Raw genomic sequence first — 26,447 nt, forward strand, 5'->3', positions numbered from 1 at the left:
CCCTCGTGCACGCACGCGCGTAGGGAAATGGTGGAGGCGGGGGGAGAGAGATCCCCCAAGGAGCGCCGTGGACCCGGACTACGAGGGACTCCCCCACACAACTGTGACAGAGCCTGAAGCGGAGAAAGTGAGCCGCTCAACAGACTCGCTAACACTGAGCTTTCATTCCTGGAGAGCATGGTAAGCGAAACACCAGGTATGTCTCTTTACTGCCTCTAGTGGCGGAAAACAGATAAGACATGCAGCTACTCATGGAAGACAATCCTTAAGGTATTTACCTAGGATTGTCTTCACTTACCTTATCCCCGCTGCAGGATACTGCTGAGCACAGACAGACCCAATCTTCACCCATCACCGCAGGTTAAGTCAACATACCTTCAGGGACCGGGATCCAAGACAGGGTTTCCACTCCCCTGGACCTGTACCGCATCCTGACAGAAAACTTTTGGTATGTGGTTATAACCAAAGTACTGGAACCCAGGATCCAGCCCTCCGAAGAGAGGCATTACAGGGCAAAAACCTTGTGCTTCGGATACGGAGGCCCCAGGTACCATCCACTTTAGCCCAAGGCACTTTGGATGGATCTGGTTTTTATGGAGGCTATTTAAATCCAGCATGGATCCCTCCAGTGGAGCTCCTCTGAGCACATCTTCACTCATGACCAACATCTTAGACACTGGTGAAAAAAACGGAGGTGCTCCCAGTATGGGAGGGGTTATATAGGGAGGAAACTTCCTGTCTTAATTGATTACACCAGTGTCCAGCACCTGAAGGTGGAATATAACACACACACACTTAGTAATTACTAGTCTCTGTGTCCTGTGATGTACGATAAAGAAATTTTTTTTTTTTTTTAAATTTAAAAAGCAAGACTCGACAAAAACAGGATTTTTAAAACAGCTTACCTGTAAAATCCTTTTCTTGGAGTACACCACGGGACACAGAGCCATTCATTACATAATGGGTTAAGGGTCACCAGCGGTGATTGGACACTGGCATAACCAATTGAAGACAGTTCCCCTCCATATAACCCCTCCCATCAGGGAAGTACCTCAGTTTTATAGCAAGCAATAAGGTTCCCATAAGAAGAGGGGGACCTCTGTGTCCCGTGGTGTACTCCAAGAAAAGGATTTTACAGGTAAGCCGTTTTAAAAATCCTGTTCTCTTTCTCGTACACCGCGGGACACAGAGCCATTCATTACATAATGGGATGTCCCAGAGCAACGCTCCATATGAAGGGTGGGAGACACAGATCAAACAGGCCGCTACGGACAAGAAGCCCTATACTGCTGCCTGCAGCACACTTCCCCCCAAAGGCGGCATCCTCATGTCCTTTCACATCTATTTGATAGAATTTGGAAAATGTGTGGGGACCGAAGACCAAGTTGCAGCTTTACAGATCTGAGCCAATCAAAGCCTGGTGATGCACTGCCCATGAAGCACTTATCGCCCTGGTAGAGTGTGCCCTAACAGAAAAAGGAGGAGTTCTGTTCTTTAAACCAGGGCTCAAAATTTCAAGCCCTGAGCTACTAGCCAGGCCTCAAGAGGTACTCGCCACCAGTTGCCCCACCTAATTCATACACTGCTCCATGCCTAATTGCGCCCCTAAACACGCCCTCGTAGATTATCTCATGGAATGATACTGTTAAATGTTTTATGCAGAATCAAGTTACACAATTAAATATTACCAAAAACAACTTTAACAAAATGGGACAGGGCACTGGGGGCAGACCAGAGGGACAGGGCACTAGAACTGGATCTCTTCCCCATTCTTTTGCTGTCTCCTCTGCAACTCCCATTCATCCATCCTCTCTCTCCCTCTACTATTCATCTCATCATCAGGAGCCTGTGTGTGCGGCTCCACGCTTGCATGTCCCCACTTCCCCCTTTTATTCAGGCTGGCAGTGAGGAGAGGAGCTGCAGCACAGCGGGAGGGAGTACAATCCAGCGCCGAGATCCACACAACTGCACAGCCGTTGACACCATAGCACAGCGCACATTGACACCGCACAGCACACATTGAGACCAGTCTGCTCACAGTGCTCAGGCTGAACTGCTGGACACCTACATAGAGCACAAGGAGAAGAAAACTGCACAAACTAGAAGGCTGCCGCTCTCATGTCAGGGCAACTTTCAGTGAGCGCTGCACTGCCTACCTGGGACACCCGGAGTGGTAATTTTCGCAATCCTCCACCTGACTCATTACTTCATGCTCCCTGCTCTCTGCTCTCCAGCTACATTGGTCGGGGGAGGGAGGGGGCCAGGCTCAGAGAGGTCATACTGTTAGGTCCCATGGCTTAATGAGAATTGTAAGGAGAGCACCTGTGTACTGCTCTGCCTGTGCGCGGCTCACCAAACTACTTTTCCCGAGCATGCACCTTTCCTCTTCGCCCGCCAATCGCATCGGGGCTCTAAGTGTAGGCACAGATTGAATGGACATTGGTCATGCAGCCCTGTCATTACTCGCCCCCAGCTTAAATCCACTCGCCAAATGCTAGCAGGCGAGTGGAAATTTTGAGGGCTGCTTTAAACCATAGGCTTGAATAATTGTTTGTCGAATCCACCTGAAGATAGTGGATCTTGATGCCACTTGTCCCTTCTTGGGACCATCTGGCAAAACAAACAAAACATCTGTTTTGCATATCTGAGCGGTTGCTTGCAGATACACCTTTACTGCTCTCACTAGATCTAGGGAATGCAATAATCTTTCTTCTGCTGTCTGCGGATCCAGGAAAAAAAGAAGGCAGAACAATGTCTTGATTTAAATGAAAAGCCGACATCACCTTAGGTAAAAAGGCAGGATGGGGGTCGTAGTACAATTTTGTCTTTGTGACAAATTAAATAAGGCTCTTTGCAAGAAAGAGCTGCTAATTCAGATACTTTTCTAGCCGAAGAGATAGCAATCAAAAAGGCCAATTTTCTGCTTAAAAGAATCAGCGGAATCTTGCGAATAGGTTCAAAAGGTTGCCTCTACAACACTGACAATACTAAATTCAGATCCCATGGGCATAAAGGAGACTTGACTGGCGGTTTGATCCGCAGTACTCCCTGAATAAAAGCCCGAACTGGGGAATGAGATGCCAGTGGTTTTTGAAAGAGGACTGATAGAGCCGATATTTGACCTTTAATGGTACTAAGGGCTAATTTCATATCCACTCCTAGCTGGCAAAAGGCAAGAATCCTACTTATGTCATATCTTTGAGGATTCCATTTGTTAGTTTTACACCATAAAACATATGCTTTCCAGACTCTATAGTAAATAAGCCTGAAAGTTGGCTTTCTGGCATTAATAGGTGTAGAAAGCACTGGACCTGATATCCCTTGCTTCTTCAGAATGTGGGACTCAGCAGCCAAACCGTCAAATTTAGCTTTTGTAAGGAAGGATGAAACACTGCACCTTGCGATAGCAGGGTGTGACGAAGTGGAAGCTTCCAAGGTTTCCCTACCGCCATCTTTAAGATTGCGGCATACCAGGGTCTTCTGGGCCAATTTGGGGCCACTAAGATTACCGCAATTCTTTCCCTCTTGATCCTGCAAAGTAGCCTTTGTAAGAGAGCGATCGGAGGAAATGCATAGATAAGTGAGAATTGATTCCACAGAATTATTAGAGCTAGGGTTGTCCCGATACCGATACTAGTATCGGTATCGGGACCGATACTGAGCATTTGCGCGAGTACTTGTACTCGCGCAAATGCTCCCGATGCTTCTGCCGATACTTATTTTTTTTTTTCTCAAGTGACGAGAGGGGGCGGAGAGCGGGTGCAGAGAGGGGGTGGAGAGCAGGGGGCTGAGAAGGGGTGGGGAGACAGCGGAGATCATTGGAATTTCTTTAGAGGGGCGGAGAGCGGGACTGAGAAGGGGCGGAGAGCGGGACTGAGAAGGGGCGGAGAGCGGGACTGAGAAGGGGCGGAGACCCAGCAGCGAAGATCGTGCTAATTGTTGAGCTGAGAGTGGGCGGAACGGGCGGAGAGCAGGTGGAGTTCAGACGAGCAGGAAGGACATCGTAGCAGGCAGGCAAGTAAGTAAAAGATTGTGTAAAGTGACTATAGCTAATTAGACGTATTCTCGGCATCCGCCCGCACTCCCGCAGCATCGCTCCCTGCCGTTTGTCACACTATAGCTGGGGATGGAAAGCTTTTCCTAGGCGGCTCCTCCCCGGCTCTGACATGTCTCAGAGTCACAGGTCATGAGGAGGAGCCTGAGAGGAGGGGCAGCTCTCTCACTGAATTGAGCCGCGCTGTATCTGAGGTCTGTGTTCGGATGGGTGAGAAAGTGTGCCAAGTGTGCTAATTCTGCCCAGGAAAAGCTTTCCATCACTCTAGTGCAGTGTTTCTCAATTCCAGTCCTCAGGCCCCCCCAACAGGTCAGGTTTTCAGGATTTCCATTATTTTGCACAGGTGATTTGATCAGTTTCACTGCCTTAGTAATCACCACAGCCTTTTCATCTGAGGGAAATCCTGAAAACCTGACCTGTTGGGGGGGCCTGAGGACTGGAATTGAGAAACACTGCTCTAGTGTGACAAACGTCAGGGAGCGATGCTGCAGGAGTGCGGGGGCAGGTGCCGAGAATCCGGCTGGACAGAAGCACATTGCTATGTTACATCTAAATACAGAAGCCTGGCTTCCGCCCACCCTCTCCAGCCACAGGGTGTCTGTGCTGGGAGAGGGAAGACATTCTTGTATCCACCACCCACCTGTATCCACCACCCACCTGCACTCTGCACCCACCTGCACGCTGTACCCAACTGCACCAACCTACACCCACTGCCCACCTGCACCCTGCCCTCTGTACTCCCCTGCACCCACCACCGACCTGCACTCTGCACCCACCTGCGCGCTGTACCCACCTACAACCACTTGCACGCTGCACCCATTGCCCACCTGCACCCTACCCTCTGTACTTTCCTGCACCCACCACCCATCTGCACCCACCTGCACGCTGTACCTATCTGCACCCACTGCCCACCTGCACTCTGTACTCCCCTGCACCCACCACCGACCTGCACCCACCACCCACCTGCACGCTGTACCCAACTGCACCCGCCTACAACCACTTGCACGCTGCACCCACTGCCCACCTGCACCCTGCCCTCTGTACTTTCCTGCACCCACCTGCACGCTGTACCCAACTGCACCCGCCTACAACCACTTGCACACTGCACCCACTGCCCACCTGCACCCTGCCCTCTGTACTTTCCTGCACCCACCACCCATCTGCACGCTGTACCCACCTGCACCCACTGCCCACCGGCACCCTGCCCTCTGTACTCCCCAGCACCCACCACTTACCTGCACTCTGCACCCACCTGCACCCTGCACTCTGTACCACCCTGCACTCTGTACCCACCTGCACTCTTTACCCTGTCCCCAACCGCACACTGCACCCACCTGCACTCTGGACCCACCTGCACACTGCACCCTGTCCCCACCTGCACTCTGGACCCACCTGCACCCTGCCCTATATACTCCCCTTCACTCACTGCCACCTATCAGTGCCATCTAACCTGTCAGTGCCAGCTATTAGTGCCCATCAGCGCCAGCCACTAGTCAGTGCCCATAAGTGCCACCTATCAGTACCAGCCACCTATCAGTGCCCATCTGTCAAACTGTCACATGACATTGAAAAAAAAGTATCGGTATTCGGTATCGGCGAGTACTTGAAAAAAAGTATCGGTACTTGTACTCGGTCCTAAAAAAAGTGGTATCGGGACAACCCTAATTAGAGCATCCCATCCGTAGGCCAGAGGGTCTCTCTTTCTGGACACAAAGTTGTCCAACTTCCTGTTGAACCTGGAAGCTAGCAGGTCTACATCCGGGGGCCTCCATCTCTGGCATATGGCCTGAAAGATCTCGGGGTGGAGAGACCACTCTCCAGGTGACAGCTGCTGGCGACTCAAGTAGTCCGCTTGCCAGTTTTCTACCCCTTGAATGAAGATTGCAGAGACAAGGAACATGTTCTTCTGCCCATGTAAAATTTGATTCACCTTTTTCTGAGCGCCCTGACTGCGGGTGCCTCCCTGGTGATTGATGTAAGCTACTGCAGTAGCCTTGTCGGATTGAATCCAAACTGGGTGGCCCTGTAACCTGTGTGTCCAGGTTCTGAGGGCTAAATATACTGCCTGTATTTCCAGTATGTTGATGGGCAGGCTCCTTTCGGTCTTGGCCCAGGTTCCCTGGGCTGAAGCTTCTTTCAACACTGCTCCCCAGCCTATTAGGCTGGCATCCGTAGACACAACCTTCCAGGTAACTGGGAGAAAGAATCTTCCTTTCTGCAAGTTCTTGGTCTTTAACCACCAACTGAAGCTTTGGCGCACCTGTGAAGACAGGCACATGGGTAAATCCAGAGCTTGGATCTTCCTGTCCCAGGCGGCTGAAATACTGCCTTGAATTAGTCTTGAATGAAACTGGGCATAAGGAGGCTACCATCTTCCCCAATAGCCTCATGCAAAGGCGAATAGACGGTCTTTTCTTTGGCTTGACCTTGTGGATCAGGTTCTTTAGTGACTTGATCTTTGGCTCTGGTAGGAATACCCGGGTTTGGGCTGTGTCTATGATCATGTCCAAATGCTCTACCCTTCTTTGGGCTTGTAGAGAGGATTTTTGTAAGTTTACAATCCATCCTAAATTTTCCAGGCATTTTATTGTGGTGAGCACAGCGTGATCTAATCCTGCCACTGACTGATCCATCACGAGTAGATCGTCTATATAGGCTGTTATCGCTATGCCTTGTGCTCTGAGATTTGCCAACAGAGGGGCTAGTACCTCTGTAAGGCCCCATACACACCATAGAATCTATCCGCAGATAAATCCCATCAAATGGGTTTCTGCGGATAGATCCTATGGTGTGTACACTCCGTCGGATATTTATCCGCAGATAAATCTCCCCTGGGATGGATTTCCAGCAGATGGATATTTGCTGACATGCTCAACAAATCCATCTGCTGGAATCCATTCCAACGGATGGATCCGCTCGTCTGTACAGACTTACCGGATCCATCCGCCCAAAGGGATTCCCCGCACGCGTCGTAATGATTTGACGCATGCGTGGAATTCCTTATATGACAGCGTCGCGCCCGTCGCCGCGTCATAATAGCGGCGACGGCGCGACACGTCATCGGCAGAGGATTTCAGCGCGGATTTCAATGCGATGGTGTGTACACGCCATCGCATAGAAATCTTCTGAAATCCTCGAGAGGATTTATCCGCGGATACGGTCCGCTGGACCGTATCTGCGGATAAATCCTCTTGTGTGTATGGGGCCTCAGATGTGAATGTTCCCAAAAATGTGTCAAAAGTGTCCGCCGTAATATCGCAGTCCTGACAAAAATCGCAGATCGCCGCCATTACTAGTAAAAAAAAAATAAAAAAAATGTCATAATTCTCTCCCCTATTTTGTAGGGGCTATAACGTTTGCGCAAACCAATCACTATACGCTTATTGCAATTTTTTTTTACCAAAAATATGTAGAAGAATACGTATCGGCCTAAACTGAGAAATCCAATCACCGCTGGTGACCCTTAACCCATTATGTAATGAATGGCTCTGTGTCCCGTGGTGTACGAGAAAGAAAACAGAATTTAAATTCACCTGTTCCAACTTCCCTTCTTCACTTTGTTCAACAGCAAAAGCCACCCAAAAAATCTTCACATTTGACACTTTAGGCAGCGTCAGATGCATGGGTCGTTTTTCCCTTGACACGATGCAACTACTGTGACCTGTAGCGACATGGACAGATTTACAGAGCACACTGGTGGTCAGTGTAAGCACAGCAGTAGTGTGCTGAATGTGACGAGAGCAAAGATTGCAAAAACAGGCAGCGGGACAGGTGAATATAAACAAACTTCTTTTGCAGGTTGTGCTTTTTAAAAAAATGTAATGGTCTGGATTTGGCTGCACCCCTAGCACTGCGCACTTCCTGGCTACATCATAGAGAAGAAACGTGCGCCTGTATCTACAATGTGGGTGCAGTTGGAGGGATGAGCATGGATTCAAAAATACAAAATCATAGCACTGCAGTGGCCCTAAATATGTTTTAGAAGGGTGTAATTGTACTTTCACAGTTTCTTTGTCTGACTGGGATAAAGCCAGGGCAGGCAGGGAGAAGACAGTATAAATCAATAAGAGCAGCATGTAAATTTCAGCTTGAGCTATTGTAAATAATTGCCCTCGTATATCAACAAGTCAGATATAAATAGTGTTGGTGTGCATTCTGGTGCATGTTCCCCTATACTGTCTCAAGTCTGGTGTGCATTTCCTGTCTACTACTGTCCAATCTGTTCTCTGCTATTTAGGAGTTTGCCCTCACAACCTTGTGCTACTACATAAAGTTAGGCTGGCCAAAGAAGGAACAAATTTATTTTCTTACAGGAAAGAAATTAGTCTGATTTCCCCCCATCAACACAATGTTGACAGGGGAATTCCTCCCGCTGAGCCACTGTCTTCTCTTGGTGGGGAGTACAGAAAAAAATAAGTGAGCAACAAGGGGAATTGGTTTTCAGATGAGTATACAGCCATACAATTTGAGCAAGAGGAAATGATCTGGTACATATTCACAGCATGTCTGCTGTATGACAGAAAAGATATAGGAAAAAGTACAAAGCAGCCATATAAACAAATGGAACTATGTGGGTTGTGGTAAACAAAAAAGGGAATACTCTAAAGCGGCAACCAGCAAAGGGACTAACTTTTTTTTGTTGCACCAGGCTATTGTGAAATGAATATATAAATTATGTTATCACTCTTACCAATCAGTCAATGGAAGGAAAGGTGTGCACTAAAGAAGAGAGAATAATAAACTTACAGTGATGACATCCAGAATACTGAGCAGGCTATGCACACTGTCTCCAGCTAAAACCTCCTTCACCACCATCTCGTTCCCATCCTGAAAACCAGAAGCATATGAGAAGTCAAGTTGTTTTTCACAAATTTTCAATTATTTTAAAACGACTGAAACTGGACATATTAAGGTGTACTCTAGACAAAATATTTTAATATTATTTTTTAGTTTTGTGATAGAGTAGGGAAGCGTTAGACTCTCTGCCAAGTTTTTATTTCAGTCTGTGTCCCCGAGAGATTCACCACCACTATTTATATGGGTGACCATTGCCATTGAGCATGAAAGTAAGAGGAAACCCCAAAATTGTAGTTGTCCCCAGAACTTGAGGGAAGGGAATTTTTTAATAGGGAAAACTATATAAAAAGAGAACTTCCCTGACTTTGGGGGATTTCCTCTAACTTACTATTGTGTGTCTATAACAGGAAATTAAAGTTAAATCTCCCTAATAAAACAGAAATAAAAAATAGAATAGCTTTGCTGCGGTTGTAACATTTCCCAATTTTGCCCAAAAAAAAATTAAAAGAAAGTTCTGGCAAAAGACATACTTTAACCATTTCCCGTGGCTTTTCATTCTGACTAGACGTCACAAGGCATCCTTCAGATCAAGCCGGTGGAGCGCAGTGCGGCAATCGGTGGTGCGGTGTGTCCCTCAGTCACACCGCATCTCTGATCATGGTAAAGCCTGGCTCTTTACAATGTGATCAGCTGTATCCAATCACAGCGGATCACAGTGTAACTAGGAAGTGACGGTTATCGGCATTCCTCTATTCATGCTGACAGAGTAGATAAGTGGCTTTCCTGATAGGGGGGGGGGGGGTCTGCACTTATAATCAGTGCAATGATTATTAGTGCAGCCCCATCAGCAATGCCTGTCAATGCACATCTGTGGCGCCTTATCAGTTCACTTCAGTGAAGGAGAAAACTCACTTATTTATAAAATGTTATAACAGAAACTAAGAAAAACTAATTTTTATCCCCCCAAATTTTCAGTCTTTTTTCATTTGTTTATTAAAAAACTCAGTGGTAATTAAATACCACCAAAAGAAATCTCTGTCTCAACAAAATGCTTAAATTTTTGTTTGAGCACAGCATTAAATGACTGCGCAATTGTCATTCAAAGTGTGACAGCACTGAAAGCTGAAAATTGGCCTGGGCAGGAAGGGGGTGAACGTGCCCTGAAATGGTAAATTGGTATATTTTATATTTGTCTGGAGGTTTTTTTTATGCTTTTTTTTTTTTTTGTGCATGTTAAAGTTGTTAAAGTACAAATACAAAGTAAAAATTACAATTACCCAAACAGTGCAAAAAAAGAAATTCTACAAGGAAGAATAGGACCTCGCAGGGCCTACCTCCTGTACTCTACTACAATATAATAAACATAATAAACCTACCCACATCCCCTTTCCACCCTCTGCAGTACAGTCCTTACGAAGAACCCCAGAGGAAAATCCTAGTCCAATACTTGCCAAGATAATCAAGATTAAGTTCCAATTTGCATGGAAAGGGCCCTCAGCAGCTGGAGCTAAGCTTTAATGTAGAAATACTTTCAGTAAAACATGAAAGTACTCACAAAAGCAGGATTTGTAGCTAAACAAAGGAGGTGCAGGAAGTTTACATAATTTAGTGACCGGCAGTACTTTTCTGAAAAAAGTACCAAAAGGTGCAAAACAAGCTTAAGCTCGGTACAGACTGCAAGTTATTTTTTTTTTTTTTTCGAACAACCCACTGACAGAACGCTGTACCAACTCAATCAATGTTTCTGCTGCGATCTTCCTCGCTGTATCTTTGTATTCTGGCAGGGGGACTCCCCCTGTCAAAATACACAGATTACCAGCCATTGGCTGCAAGTGCTGATAGATGCTGGCTTTCCAGCATGTCCCTTCAACAAAAGCCAGTCTTATATCTGACAGAGAGCTGTGCACACAAACCGAGATTTTTCGACAGTGTGTACACAGCTTTAGGCTCGCAGAATTCCCCTGTGTCACCTTATTTTCCACTTTCTTGATTTATTGTAGAAGTGAACTGCTAATCGTCAAAGCAATCTTTTTCTATAAAGACATTTTGGCATAAAAAAAAAAACAAGTAGTAGTAGCGTTGCTTACACTTTCTTGTATGCAGACTTCTAGCATTCCATCTTGCACTACATATATACTGTTATCCAGCTGTCCTGGCCGGAAGATATATTCGCCTTCATGAAGCTGGACAAATACCATGTGTTTACAGAGTTCCAGGAAAAGAGGCTTTTCAAAGTGCCCTAATACCCTGCAGGACAGGTAAGAAAGCACAGAATGGGGTTACTCTAAGACAGATGGGATATAACACATGCATACCTAAAGTCTAGCCCCATCTTTGCACATAAGGAAATTATAATTGCCTAGATTCTGCTGATCCCAAAAATAAGAATCATTGCCCTCTGTGCTCATTGTGGTATCTGCAGTGTCCAGTGTGTCTTCTACAGGTACTGTGTCAATGAGCAGAGTAGGGCTTAGACTTGGAAATACAACCACCCATCCTTCCATCACACCTTTCAGAACAATGAAACTGAGACAGAAACAAAAATATTATTAAAAATAAATAATCTTTCCTTACACATAGTCAAGCAGAGATGTGCAAAGGAAACTAGTGTGGCTTGTGGTCAGTTTAATATTTTTTTCTTTAATTGTGGCTTGGGGTCTGTTTTATATTTTCTTTAAAGTGTATGTTTTTAATCTTTTTAATGTTCCAATATGTTTTTATTTGTACAAAACATAATTTAATATAGGGTGCTCTCATGTATATGTTGAGTACAGACCAGGCTGCTTCATAAGAAAGCTTAGGACTTGCTTACTTATTTTGCAAAGAAAATATCTTTATGGTGTTATCTTTTCCTCAAGAGGAGAAACGGGGTAACTAATGTGATTCATTGAGCTTTGCATGTTTTTTCACCTACAATCCCAATATCAGATCAGCAGTGACAGCTCAGCAATCTGACCTTTTGCAGTGTCAGACATGTACCCGTCTCCTGTTAGATAGTGAAATATTGCAAATAAATATTTTCATATTAGCTGGCTTAAAGGAAATTAAAGTAAAGCCAACAAATTTAATTTTACTTATAAATGTATTACATAAAGGAACATATATGGAAATGCAAAATGAATTTTCTTTAAAAAGTGTAAGTTCACCTTTACAGAAAAATCTGTAAGGTGAACTTATACAGGACCCTGATTGATCGGAGGTGTCCATGTGACGGCGCCGACCAATAAGAATGCTTCTAAGCGTCCCTCCTGATGGGGTACGTTTAGAAGATTAAGCTCCGGGGATTTCTAAGCCCTGCAGTCGTGAAGCGGCTATAGCAGGTCTAAGAACGGAAGATCGGTGCACTGCAGGTCAGTGGGACTGAGGAGAGGGGGGGGGGGGGTGAGGACTGGGCCCTGTGTAAGTTCACCTTACAGATTTATCTGTAAGGTGAACTTACCCTTTAAGGATAACATTACCATATTTTTTATAAAATTAAGCTAGCAATACTGTTCAACGAAACAAGTGCATTACATTTATAGTCTTTAGGCAAAGTTACTACAGTTAAAATGAAGAAATAACAACAAGAAACACTTAAAAATAAGGCCAAAAAGTACATATCTGATGATTCGTAAGGCTAAAGCAGCGCTATGCAGGTGTTTAAGCTTGGGTGTTTCTCTTTTAGGTGTAAACACTGCATAGCGCTGTTTTAGCCTTACCGATCAACAGGTATGAAAAAATGCTGCAAAGAATGCTTTCAGAAATACACCTGAAATTTATAAAATTTATAAAATAAAAATAAATAATAGAATTGTTAATAGACGAGACATCACAAATCAAATCAATATGTGGTATGACCGCCATTTGCCTTCTACACAGTATACATTTTTCTAGGTACACTTGCATACAGTTTTTGAAGGAACTTGGCAGGTAGGTTGTTCCAAACATCTTATAGAACTAACCACAGATCTTCTGTGGATGTAGGCCACCACATATCCTTCTGTCTCTTCGTGTAATCCCAGACAGACGCAATGTTGAGACCAGGGCTCTGTGGGAGCCAAACCATCACTTCCAGGACTCCTTGTTCTCCCTTATGCTGAAGATAAATGTTGTTAATGACATTGGCTGTATGTTTAGGATCATTGTCCTGCAGCAGAATAGATTTGGGGACAATCACATGCCTCCTTGTTGGTATAGCATGACAGATAGGTTCTCAGCATTGAGGACACCATTGACCCTGACCAAATCTCCAACTCCATTTGCAGAAATGCAGCCCCAAACTTGCAAGGAATCTCCATCTCAGTTCATTGTTCCCTGCAAACACTTATTATTGTACCGCTCTCCAGACCTTTGGCAAACAAACTGCCTCCTGCTATAGCCAAATGTTTCACATTTTGACTCATCAGTCCAAAAGCACCTGCCGCCATTTTTCTGCACCTCGATTCCTATGTTTTCATGCATAGTTGAGTCGCTTAGCCTTGTTCCCACTTCGAAGGCATAGCTTTTTGACAGCAATTCTTTCATGAAAACCACTTCTGGCCAGACTTCTCCGGACAGTAGATGGGTGTACCTGTGTCCCACTGGTTTCTGCCAGTCCTGTGCTGATAGCAATACTGGACATCTTCCAATGTCGAAGGAAAGTAAGCATGATGGGGGTGTGCAAAATCTAGTGCAACTCTGCATAGAAACCAATCAAAGCTTAATTGAACAAGCTGAAGTTAGAACCGGATTGGCTACCATACACAACTGCACCAGAGTGTTCTCATTTCAGTAAATCAACCCCAATGTGTCTTTTATCTGCTGCATGACCACTGCATCTACGGTCCTCAATGTTGTCCGTTTCTTTGTGATTCTTTAAAAGAGCTTGGACAGCACATCTTTAAACCCCAGTCTGTTCTGAAATCTTTGCCCAGCGGGGACCATGCTGATGGAGTATAACCAACTACCTTGTGTCTTATTGCTGTGCTCAGTCTTTTCATGGTGTATGACCTGTGACATGAAACGGTTTTCCACAACCTCACCTTAGTAGCAAAGTTTGGCTGTTCCCAGCACAGTTTTAAGTCTCCTACACAGCTGTTTCTTTTTCAGCCTACATAAGAAATTGATGATCATTAGCATCTGCTTTGTAGAATTGGTTGATCATACACCTGAATCTAATCCTACAAAATCTCTGACTTTGTGCAAGAGTACAAATTGTTCAAGTGTAAGAATTTATGCTGGTCTGAGTAGTCACACCAAATGTTGATTCACCAGACATGAAAAAAATTGATTATAAGTCCCCATGATGAAAAAAAGACACAGTTTCATAAAGTCATATTACAGTGGCAGGGACACTTACCGTACGTTCTTCAACATGTAAAGAACTTCTGATGGCAAGTGAGAATTTTTAACATCAAACTCTGTGAGATCTGCTTCTAGTAGTGAGGGGGGCGGCTCTTTCTTTTGTAAGGTTGGGTATTCTTTCTTAAAACGAAGTATTCTGAAACCGCGATACAAATAAGTGGTTACCACTATAGAACATGACCTTGGACAATAACACAAGAATATGTGCAACATTTGCCTTAAAGTGGCAGTGAACCAACTGATTTAACGGTTTACCAAAAGAAAGGCTAAGTTAGAAATAATCAATAAATGTCATTAAATCCTTAGCCAAACATAGCAATATTTTCTACAGTGTTTTCATTAAAGTGGGAGCAAACTCCCATGCATAATTTGTACCTATAGGTAATGTTAAATATCTCTGAAACCTGCACCATTTAGAAGATATTTACTTTAGAAGCAGCCGGTGATGTCACCAGCACATACGCTCAGAAGGAACAGCCACCCGGGCCATTCCTTCACAGTCCTGTGCCATAAATGGTGGCTCCTGCGCACATGCATGGGAGTGCCATCATCACGGCTCCAGCCAGTTACACAGCAGGCATCTACGAAACCGGAAGGTAGACCGGGTGAAGATGAAAGCCCTGTCAGCGGTGACAGCTCACCGCTGGAGGGCTTTGTTCTAGGGTAAGTTTCACATAATGTGCTTGTATGCAATGCATACAAACATATTATGGCTTTAACTTGCAGATTCCAAAAAAAAAAAAAAAAAAGAACCCAAAAAACAAAACAAAAACACTTTACTACCGCTTTAAAACTAGGTACACAGCAATCATTTTTTTTTTTTTTACGTTCAACCCAGTGGGCTAAATGAAAAGGAAAAAAAACGGTTGTCATCAGTTGAGTTTAGTGGGATGTGCTGTCAATTTACTTGCAGGTCATTGGGACTCTAATAGAAAGATCTTCCTTTCAATGTCACAGGGTCTGTTACCACCTATGCATAGGTTCTATGAGATTTAAAGTGATATTTAAAAAATAAAATAAAATTTAAGCTTTAGTAATAAACATGTCATACTTGCCTCCACTGTGCAGCTTGTTTTGCACAGAGTGGCCCTCGATTCTCGTCTTCTGGGGTCCCTCGGCAGCTGTCTCGGGTCCTTCCTGCTTCAGATAACCCCCTTAGGAGAGAGCTTCCCAGAGGGGGTTATCTTGCGGGCGTGCTCCAGAGTACTGTATTCGGTGTCCATAGCCGCCAACTACAGGACTCCGTTCCCCAGCCCTCGCTTCATTGGAGTTGACTGCCAGCAGCGCGAGCCAATGGCTGCGCTGCTATCAGTCTATCCAATGAAGAGCCGAGAAGACCGGGCTGAGAACAAGCGCTAAGGTGAAACAACATGTACCTTTACAACCCCTTTAAACTGTAACTTCCCCGTCTTCTACTCCCCCCCCCCCTATCTTCAGTGAGATTTAGGCCATGAAGTCTTCTGGACACTGCAGACTCTTGTCAAAATCTTTGCCAGGCAAGCTTATGCACCCCACATGCTCCATTAAAATGAACAGAGAATTTGAGCTCGCCATATGATTGAAGACTTCAGGTCACACTTTAAGTGGTTGTTCTCAGTTTTTGGGCAGACTAACCCTAAATTTTAAGGCCTAGATTCACAAAGCACTTGCGTCCCAAGTTACGGCGGGGTAGCGTAAATGGGCCAGCGTAAGCGCGCGTAATTTAAAGTAGGCTGGTAGTGGGGCGTGTTGTATTTAAATGAGGCTTGACCCCATGTAGATGCATGGCCAAACGAACGGCGCATGCTCAGTATCACTTTGTATTTACGCCCAAAGATACGTCGGCTCAATGCCTGTGACGTGAACGTAACTTACGCATAGCCCTATTCGCGTACGACTTACGCAAACAACGTAAAAAGATATGCTTGTTCCAACGTCCATACTTTGCATGGGCTGCGCCACCTAGAGACATGCTTTATCTTTACGCCGGCGTATGTCTTACGTAAACGGCGTAACTAATTGCGACGGACGTACGTACGTACGTTCGTGAATCGGCGTATCTTGCTCATTTACATATTCGACGCCGAAATCAAGGAAGCGCTACCTAGCGGCCAGCGCAATTATTGCAACCCAAGATACGACGGCGTAGGAGACTTACGCCGCTCGTATCTTGGCCAAATCTATGCGTAACTGATTCTATGAATCAAGCGCATAGATACGGCGGCGGCCATTCAGACTTACGACGGCGTATCTGGAGATACGACGTCGTAAGTCTTTGTGAATCTGGGCCTAAGACTTTAAAATTATCTTTAAAAAATGCAGTATACCTCCCCAACGTTGCACTCCTGTGCATTATAGTATTCAATCCAGTTCCCTGATACTCTCACTTCATATTACAATAACTAGGCCCTGCTCTGAGCAGTGGTTTTTCTTTAATCCTTCACAAAAATTCCTGATCTCCACCGACCACGCATGTGCCCTGAGCCAGGAAACATTTCAGGTGAAAGTCTTATGTATTTATTTTTGCATTCTATAAAATATTACTGCACATGTGCAGTCAGTCACAGCAATCCTTACAGTGCAGTCAGCAGTGTCAGGGGAGATTCTGCAGCACTTCCATCAATGGTGAAGCAACACCTCCTCGCTCATTCAACGAGCAATGGAGCCATACTGACAAAATGGGTAATAATTTAATTCTGCCTTTTCTATTGAGTGTCAACAGTGACATCACAACAAGTGTGACATTCTCCAATTTGAACCTGGGTCCGAATTTAGTTGCAAATATTAGCAAGGTTCGTAAATGTTCCATTGGTCGACCAATTTAGAAATCCAGTAAATAACAATCTATAACATGTATGTATAAAAAAAGTGATAAAAATAAAAAAAGGTGTAAAAATTAAAGTGGTTTTTCGCTCTGTTTGAAAAAAATTAAAAGACAGCAGCTACAAATACTGTAGTTGCCAACTTTTGGGCATCATTCTCGCCCAAACCGATTCTTAGTCCGTCTTCAGTTCCCTGGCACTGGTTTACTGTGGGTAGCCGGCTTCCTTGCGGCCTCATAGCTGGCTTCCCAATGTGCATATGCGAGCCACGCTTTGTGAATGGTCCTGCAGCCTTCTGGGACCTGTTGGGGGGGTGGGAGAGCTTCTGGTGGATCAGCCGCAACAATCCTATCAGAAGTGGGAGTGGGTACCTGTGAAATCCAGGTACCCACTGCCCACCACCCACACAAAAGTGCCAGAAATAAAAAGGGGGCAGGGCATAAAGCAGAACTTCCCTCTAATGCCGGGTACAGACGAGAGGATTGATCCGCGGATACGGTCCGCATCCGCGGATAAATCCTCTCGAGGATTTCCGCGGATTTGGATCCGATGGAGTGTACTCACCATCGGATCGAAATCCGCGCCAAAATCCCATCGCGATGACGTGTCGCGCCGTCGCCGAGATGATGACATGGCGACGTGCGCGACGCTGTCATATAAGGAATTCCATGAATGCGTCGAATCATTACGACGCATGCGAGGGAGGGAATCGGGCGGATCGATCCGGTGGGTCTGTACAGACCACCGGATCGATCCGCTGAAGCCGATTCCAGCGGATAGATTTCTTAGCATGCTAAGAAATTTTTATCTGCTGGAAATCGGTCGGCCCGAAAAAATCTGCGGAAAAAGATCCGCTGGGTTGTACACACCAGCGGATCTATCCGCTGGAACTGATCCGCAGATCAATTCCAGCGGATAGATCCTCTCGTGTGTACGGGGCCTTAGGGTGAATTTCTGCTTTAAGTGAAAATGGAATCCACGAGGAAAATTCAGCCACCTGTATCAAACAATTTGTCTGAATACAGTTCCTATGCATTGTGTGATTTCCATGCAACAGTCCACAAATCCAAGATATCTGTTACCTTTTAGCCAATGTTAAGACTTTCACTCTTTTTCTTGATCGCGGTCTTGAAACTGTATTCCCTACCAAACTGTTGGGCAATGTTGTGACCTGCAAAGCATAAAGCATAAAATATACTCTCCAGTAAAAAGCACAAATCAGCAAGTCTTCAAACATAAGTGGTGGTACAATATTACATCTGAACTCAGCTTTGTGTTCATGATTATGTTTTTAAAGCATACGATCACTTAAGATGTCCACCTAACTTCCTTCTAATGCTCCCTCCTCCCTTTAGCCCTTGGCCCATATGTTTGTGTGTACATTTATCTGTATGTGTACGTGTGTATGTGTGTGTACGTACATGTGCCTGTATTAGAGATGCACCGAACATTATCGCAGAAAAGGTGGCGATAATGTTGCCGCAGACGCACACGATTGTACTTTACTTATGGTGTGTTTTTCATAGGTCACGCAATTAAAAAATTGCATCAAAAACGTAACACAGGCGTGTTTTTGATGCATTCTTGCTGCGTTTTCAATGCATTTCAACAGGGTGGTTGTTTTAGCTTACCAAAATAGCAGCCAGAAAGATTTTTAACACAAACGGAAGTGCAACAGGCCAGTGTGAAGACAAACATAGAATTTAAAAGGATACATTTTTCTTGAGCTTTTCTTGCCGCAATAAATTCATATTTAAAATTCATGTTCCGTATTTATCGGCGTATACCGCACACTTTTTTCCCCCTTAAAATCAGGGGGAAATCGTAGTGCGCGAAATACGCAGATACGACGCCGATCCCTGCTGTCTCCGACATTGTCCGAGCCGAGTGTACTGCGCACTCGGCTAGGCTCGGCTCGCCCCGCAGCCACGCAAGAGGAGCCAAGAGAAGCCGAGTGCACAGGAAATCCGGCTCTGCAGAGTGCGACAAATTCAAACACATGACGCTGCAACCCCTCAACGGACCCGGCCGCAGACGGACACCCACAAGGCTCGACGTACCACGCCGCAGACGGACACCCACAAGGCTCGACGGACCCCGTGCAAGGCCGCAGACGGACGCCGGACAAGGCCGCCGATGGACGCCGGGCAAGACAGCAGACGGACCCCGCGCAAGGCCGCAGACGGACGCCGGGCAAGACATCCAAAGTGTACGTTTTTCCCTAAACTTCCTCCTCAGCTTGGGGGGCGCGCTATACGCCGGAGTGCGGTATATGCCGATAAATAAGGTAATTGAAAAGTTGAATACAATTATATATAATTTTTTTTTTTTAACTGTCATTTTTGGTTTCAGTTTTCGACCAAGTGCATCCTGCATTTTCTATAACAAAATTTCCATTCGGTGTACCTCTGTCTGTGTGTACGTGCGTTTGTATGTGTTTGCAGGCGTGTGTGTTTGTATACATGTGCTTGCAGGCGTGTGTGTCTGTATACATGTAATATATAATATATATATTATATATATATATAGCACGATAACTGTTTTTTTTTGTTCACACAAGAAGGTAGATTTGTATGTTAGCACCATGAATCCTTTAAGGGATTACCGTATTTATCGGGGTATACCGCGCGCCGACATATAACGCGCACCCCAACCTTAGAAAAGGTAGTTTAAGGAAAAAAAGAAAACGTACATTTTTGCCCTGCGTCCATCGGCGGCCTTGTCCGGCGTCCTTCTGCGGCCTTGCACGGGGTCCGTCTAGCCTTGTGGGTGTCCGTCTGCGGCTTCCTTGCGCGGGGTCCGTGGCTTTGGAGGTGTCCGTCGCCGGCCTCCATCCAGGTGTCCGTCTCCGTCCAGCGTGTCCGTCTGCGAGTCCATCCGCACCTTGCCCGGGTTGCAGCGGTGTTTGTTTTTGGATTTGGCGCCGAGAGGAGCCGGATTTCCTGCGTGTTCGGTGGCCGAGCCTAGCCGAGTGCGCAGTACACTCGGCTCGGCTCAAGGCTCAGAGACACAAAGACAGAGCCAGCGGGGATCGGCTTATATCGCGCACCCACGATTTTCCCCTGATTTTAAGGGAAAAAAAGTGCGCGGTATACGCCGATAAATACGGTATATTTCTCCCTTTTCTTCTCTCATAAAATATATTAATCACTAGAAAGTAGAGGGGCACGAGGGCATTATTTTTGACCTCGTCCCCCCCCCCCCCCCCCCTCCTTCCCCTTGTTTTTTTTTTTGTTTGTTTTTTTGGACACAAGAAGGTAGATCTATATATTAGCACCATGAATCCTTAAGGGGCTTGTATTTTCTTTTTCTTGTCTCGCCTCGTCCTTCTCCCCCCCCCCTTCTTGTGGGGGGGGGGGGGGGGGGAAATTGTCTTTTTGTTTGTGTCACATAGATATATATAAATGGCACTAGGAATCCCTAAAGGCATAGGGGAAGGAGGGAGTAGGGGGACCTAAATCCTTTTTTTTTTTTCCCCTCTCGTCTCTTCTTTCACAGGAAGTTAGATTTGCTCACTTTCTGTTATGAATCCCTTATGGGACTATATTTTGTGTGTCACATATAAAGGGCACATGGGCACTAGGAATCCCTAACGGGATAGGGGAAGAAGGGAGTAGGGGGACCTAAAAAAATTTAATTTTTTATTTATTTTTTCTTCCTCCCCCCTTTCCTCTCTTCTTTCACAGGAAGTTAGATTTGCGCACTTGTATTATGAATCCCTTATGGGATTATATATATATATATATATATATATATATATATATATATATATATATATATATATATATATATATATTTTCTTACACAAGAAGCTAGATTTGCACAGTAACACTATGAATCCTCGCAGGATTATATTCTCCCTCCCTTCTCCCCCTTTTTTGGGATGGGGTGGGGAGGACCTTTTTTTCTGGAATTTTTTGTACTAAGAATCCATATAAGGTCCTATATTCTTTTTTTTCTTTTCCCCCCTCCTCTGGGCACAAGAAGCTAGATAGGCTCACCTGACTCACATAGCGATTCCTAATGCTGTACATCAATGTAAGCAGAGCACTTATTTCTCTGTCAGCCAATTCCCAGCAGAATTATGAAAGGCCTTTAGTGCCATTATTACTCCTACATGAGTTATAACCATCACCAAGTGGCAGCAGGAAAACACCAGCACAAATTATGTTTAGCAGATCGATTTCCGATTTGTCTCTGAGCTTCCCCTCCATAAAAGAATCTGACTCTGACGAGAAAACATTTATTCAAAGCACCGTGTTCTCCAAAATGTCCTCTGGTGCCCATAAAAGTGACTACTTCATCTGCGTTGGATCCTTGATTGACGAGTCCAGCTGGCTGGAATTACTCTCCTATTTACTTTTCCTCCTCTTTCTTTCTTTTCCACTATCCCTTTTTGTTTTAATACAGACTATGCATTTACAGGATAATTTTCTTCCTCATAGTATGTTTAACTGTTGACCGGGACCTGCCTATAGGCTTATAGGCATTACTATTGTGTTGGGCTCACACTCTTCTAGAGCCGTGACTCAACCTCTTTTCGTCAACCGGCTAAGCCTTATGTTTGATAATTGCAGGATGCATTTACGCTACCTACAGAAGTCTGTTGATCCTTTATTATTTTTCATTCCTCTCCCTCTCTGCAGGGCCATCTTTAATATAGATTGAACCCTGGGCAAAAATATTCTTCCCCCCCCCCCCCCCCCCCCCCATGCAATTTTGCTCTTCTCCTGTTCTGAGACATACAATATATATCAGCTAGACTTAAAATAAGTTTACTGTATCAGATCAGGCAGCGATTGGTTGCCAGAGGTTACAGCATATAATTACCACTGACTGGTGGCTAGAGGTTACAGCACACATTACGGCTCACTGATTAGTTGCTAGAGGTTACAGCACATAATTTGTGCTTGTTGATTGGTTGCTAGAGATTACTGTACAGTAATACTGCTCACTGCAGAGGGGCATGATATACATATGAATGCCGACATTATTTACATATCAATTCCCTCAGGCATGAATGCTCTTGTTATTTACATATGAATGAATTGAGGTCATGGCCTGCTCCACCTTAACAGATATATGACGGTCTTTGTTACCAACATTGCTGTTCTTTATTGTGGGGCTTGTCCCAAATGTTTTTAAGAATGTATAGTTTTTTGGGTTAATAAATATTTTTTATATTATTACATGGTTGTGTTATCAGTGCCTAAAAAATCCCCTGACCTGTGATTATTGATGGGTTAGTCGGCATCAAGCAGCCCTCACCCTATACTCACTTGGTCCTATGTTCTGCATATGAATGACGGTTATTTACATGAAAATACAGGGTCTGCAGGTAAGTCCTCTGTACACAACAATAGGGCAGAGCTGGGCAGCATTAGTAGCAGAACTTTACACTGAGATATCGGGACACAGCACAGGAATAAAACTTCAAGGGACAAGGGAATTTAAACTAGGATAGTTGGCAAGTATGAGGCAGCTGCTTTGGGCCCCACAACAGCTGCCCCTTTTCTCCTGCCTTAAACGATGGCCCTGCCCCTCTATATTTGTTTTATTCCACAAGTCCCTCTTGTATTTGTATTTTATAGGTTTGTATTGAAACTTTAAAAACTTAGCCACTTCAATACTGGGCACTTTCACCCCCTTCCTTCCCAGACCAATTTTCAGCGGTCTCGCATTTTCAATGACAATTGCACGGTCATGTTACACTGTACCCAAATTACGTTTTTATCATTTTGTTCACACTAATAGAGCTTTCCTTTGGTGGTATTTATTTACGACTTGGTTTTAAATTTTTTGTGATAAGAGAAATAAGAGCGAAAATTTTGAAAAAAAAAATATTATTTTCTTCTTTCTATTTTAAAGGAAATCCAATAAAATCTAATTTTGTCATAAATTTAAGCCAAAGTGTATTCTGCTACAGGTCTTTGATAAAAAATAAAATAAAATCCGGTTAAGTGTATAATTGGTTTGTGTGATCACGAGCATATGTATGCAGATAATCATAAACAGATGTACGCAAGTGATCACAGACAGATGTGTGCAGATGATCATTGGGACATGTGATTTTACTGTTACATATGTGGGGGACAGGTGTTTTTACTGTGTGGGAACATGGGTGTTTACGTTGTGAGGGGACATGTATGTGGACACTATGCTGGTGATCAGTGTGTAAAAAACAGCTCATAGTCGCTGATCACCAGCCGACTGCAGAGATCCGCTCTCCTCTCCTGACAACTTGTGTGTGAAGAGAGCCGATCGTCCAGCAACCGGCTCTCCATTTACATCACATGATGGCTGTGATTGGACACAGCCGTCATGTGATCAGGAGGGCCAATCAACGAGACCTCCTGCCGATTGGCCTGTCCGGGTGACACAAGCGCATTGGGATCACACCGTTGCGCGGGCACGCGCGCGACCCCCCTGCTTCTGTGGGACGTTCCTGTACATCCACTGAGAAGGAGAAAGAGCACACCCGGCCGTATATGTACAGTGAAAATGAAAATTGGTGGAAAAATTGCGCTAAACATAAATAATGTGAAACCTGTAGCGGCCAGCACCAACAAAAAACAATGTTGTGTACGAAAGGTGAGAAAGAAAAAGTGCAGCGCTAAATATTGAGTGAAGGGATTCAAACAATACGGTAAGTAGTACAATTCGATGAAACAATTCAAATAGGATTGGACCCAGGAGACACTCACCAGATGATATGGTGAGTGAAAAAAAGAAAAAAAAAAAAAAAAAAAAATATATAACTGAAACAATGTAATAGTGTGGAAAGCCACTAGGAGGTGGTGTTCCTGTAGGAAATGTGTGCAACACACTAAAGTGGGTGATGTGACACCTGTAGGTGATAACAAATGGGGTGAATCAATCACAAAGTCCAAGCAAAAAATGTATATATATAGCAATCCGATATCGGACCGATATGTACAGTCTTTGAGAGATGGAATTGGTCGGAAATTCTTATGAAGGAAAAACAAAACGGCCACTCAAAAAGAACTGATGTAAGATTGTCCTCTCTGGTATGCCGATCAGACGATCAGTGTAGATGGTGAAAACCTCAGCAACGATTCACAGTGATATCCAAAAAGATAAATAAATGGATACTCTTACCAGAATATGTGGACATACACGTCAGCGACGGTATGTCGATCAGGCATGCACGAACTCCTAGGCAAAGATGGTGTTGATGGGAAACGTTCCAATATGTCACACTTTAATCCCCGGGAGTCGGTAGAATCCAAGCGGCAGAAAAACAAATCTTGCAGGACAGATTCACAAACAAATCCGGAAGCTCTATTGATAGGCTGTGTTGTGAAGCAACTAGCGGCTTGCACCCACGTGGTTGTCATTTTGCTGGCTGGAGCTTCAGCGGCTGAATATGGCAGTGGAGACGAGAAGTCGGGACAGCGTTCTATTCACCGGGTACCGGTCTCTGGGCTTGTACGGTAACCACATCCCCCATGTAGTCAGATACCACAAGAGGCACAAGGAGTACAACTCCTTGTGCCTCTTGTGACTACTTATTTCACAGAAGTGGGAAGATCTTCGCTCATTTCTTGAATAAGGGTAAATCTTTCAAATGGTGATGCAGACAGCAACAACAAGCAGACAGAAGTTCTAATCTTCCTTACTCTATCCAATACTAAACAACAAGTTTTGATTGGAGTTTCAATTTGGTTTCATTACTTAGTGAGCCACTAACCCAGAACAGACATTTACATATAGGGGTTGATTTACTAACACTGGAAAGTGCAAAATCAGATGCAGCTCTGCATAGAAACCAATCAGCCTCCAGATTTTTTTTATTTAAGCTTAACTGAACAAGCTGAAGTTAGAAGCCAATTGGCTACAGCGCACAGCTGCACCAGATTTTGTACTCTCAGGTTTAAGTAAATCAACCCCATAATGTCTTCTGTCACCTGATTCAAGCATGCTTGTTTCAAACTGGTGATTCACTAAGTGAAGACAATGACAGAAAGCAAAAATATGGCCCTTGAATATGCATCTTCAAAAACATGTCAACTTATTTTGGTACAAGTGGCTTACGTATAAAATGAATGTAGTCAGTCACACTTGAGTGACAGCTGCCAGACATCATCGCTCAGGCATATAAACCCCAGCAAGATATGTCCTCCTTACTGGAACGGAAATACTACGCGCCAAAAATGTTAAACTATAAGTGAGCTGCTACCCAAAATAATCAAAGATTATGAAGTTATGTGAAAAAATAGGGTGCGCTGAATATATATAATAATAGTATTAAACAATATTTAAAACTAAATATGAATACTAGACATCAAAGAAGAAACAAAATATTATGGTGAATCAATATATCCAGTCCCTGGATGTTATTGATATTAAAGTGATAATCAAAAAAGGTGATAAACAAATATGAGTCCACAATCAAAAATAAGAAAAAGTAAAAAAGTCCAGTGGCGACGTTTTTAAAGCTGGAAAAATGAATTCCCATAAGTGATTTCTTAATTGAAAGAGGTGTCGTGTTTTCAATCAATATGATCCACCTTCACCGTGATTTGGTCAAAACACCCAATGTGAGTAAATAGGCAGGCTCCTTACCAGATGGAATTGCCCCCAATTTTGATATCAAAAAGGGAGGACAATTAAGGCTTTGACAGGATCACCTGCATATGAATGGAATACGTCCTAACAGCAGTGTTGGAAACAATCATCGATTCTCGGATTTGTGCATGGAAAATAAATGGTGGCAAAACATAGCGTAATTCGTTTTAATAGGATAAAAACATATATTTTAGGGAGCCAAGTGGCCGCTTACTTTGTGAGTGCCTTGGACCCGGCACTGAGGCTGTAGTGATTTAAATCAGCTAGAGTAGGTCCTGGGTGCTGTGAGCTGCGAGATGTCCGGATCCCCGGAGCGTGCGTTCCACGGCCGCAGCAGTGTGGAGCCAACAATGCAGGAAGTGACAGGGTACTAAAGCGTACAATTGCGTGGTTGGGTGCCGCCCCGACGTACGTTTCGGAAAGATCGTCTTCAGGAGGCGTGCCCAACCACGCTAGTGGTGTGAATTTATATGTCCGTCAATGATGTAAGGGGAGGGAGTGGGCGTGTGATAGCCTCAGTAGCGGATTCAATGCCATCTTGTGCTGTGTGGCGGTAATGCAATACACCCCAGCATTCAATGAGATGAATCTCTCTCAATACAAATTGCAGGTATAAAAGCTGAGAATACACTATAGCACGGCCAAAAGTGTTCACAAGTTACAATAATTTAAAATGACTATGAATGACACTTTACATATGTTAAAATTACATTAAAAAAATGATTAATAATATAGAGATAGAACAATTGATTCTGAGACCTGAAACTATCTATTCTCCATATAGGCGGACATATATTTAATCCCAAAACTGTATACCCCTGTTGAATATGGGGTAATTATTAAATGCCATCTATTCTTAGTATCCCTATATCGAAACAACTTAC

At 44.3% G+C, this 26,447-nt stretch overlaps 1 protein-coding gene across 2 annotated transcripts in view; it reads right to left on the reverse strand.

Annotated features, from left to right (window-relative positions):
• PNPLA7 (patatin like phospholipase domain containing 7) overlaps window positions 1-26,447 on the reverse strand; it is a 413,102-nt gene that overhangs the window by 328,750 nt on the left and 57,905 nt on the right. For both annotated transcript variants that reach the window (XM_040324512.1, XM_040324513.1), the window contains 4 exons: window positions 18,057-18,145; window positions 14,169-14,309; window positions 10,939-11,098; window positions 8,801-8,881 (listed from right to left, as the gene is read on the reverse strand). In XM_040324512.1, the coding sequence (XP_040180446.1) occupies window positions 8,801-8,881; window positions 10,939-11,098; window positions 14,169-14,309; window positions 18,057-18,145 (471 nt within the window). The remainder of the gene's footprint in view (window positions 1-8,800; window positions 8,882-10,938; window positions 11,099-14,168; window positions 14,310-18,056; window positions 18,146-26,447) is intronic.

The sequence above is a fragment of the Rana temporaria genome, chromosome 9 (genome assembly GCF_905171775.1).
Source record: "Rana temporaria chromosome 9, aRanTem1.1, whole genome shotgun sequence".
Lineage (NCBI taxonomy): Eukaryota > Metazoa > Chordata > Amphibia > Anura > Ranidae > Rana > Rana temporaria.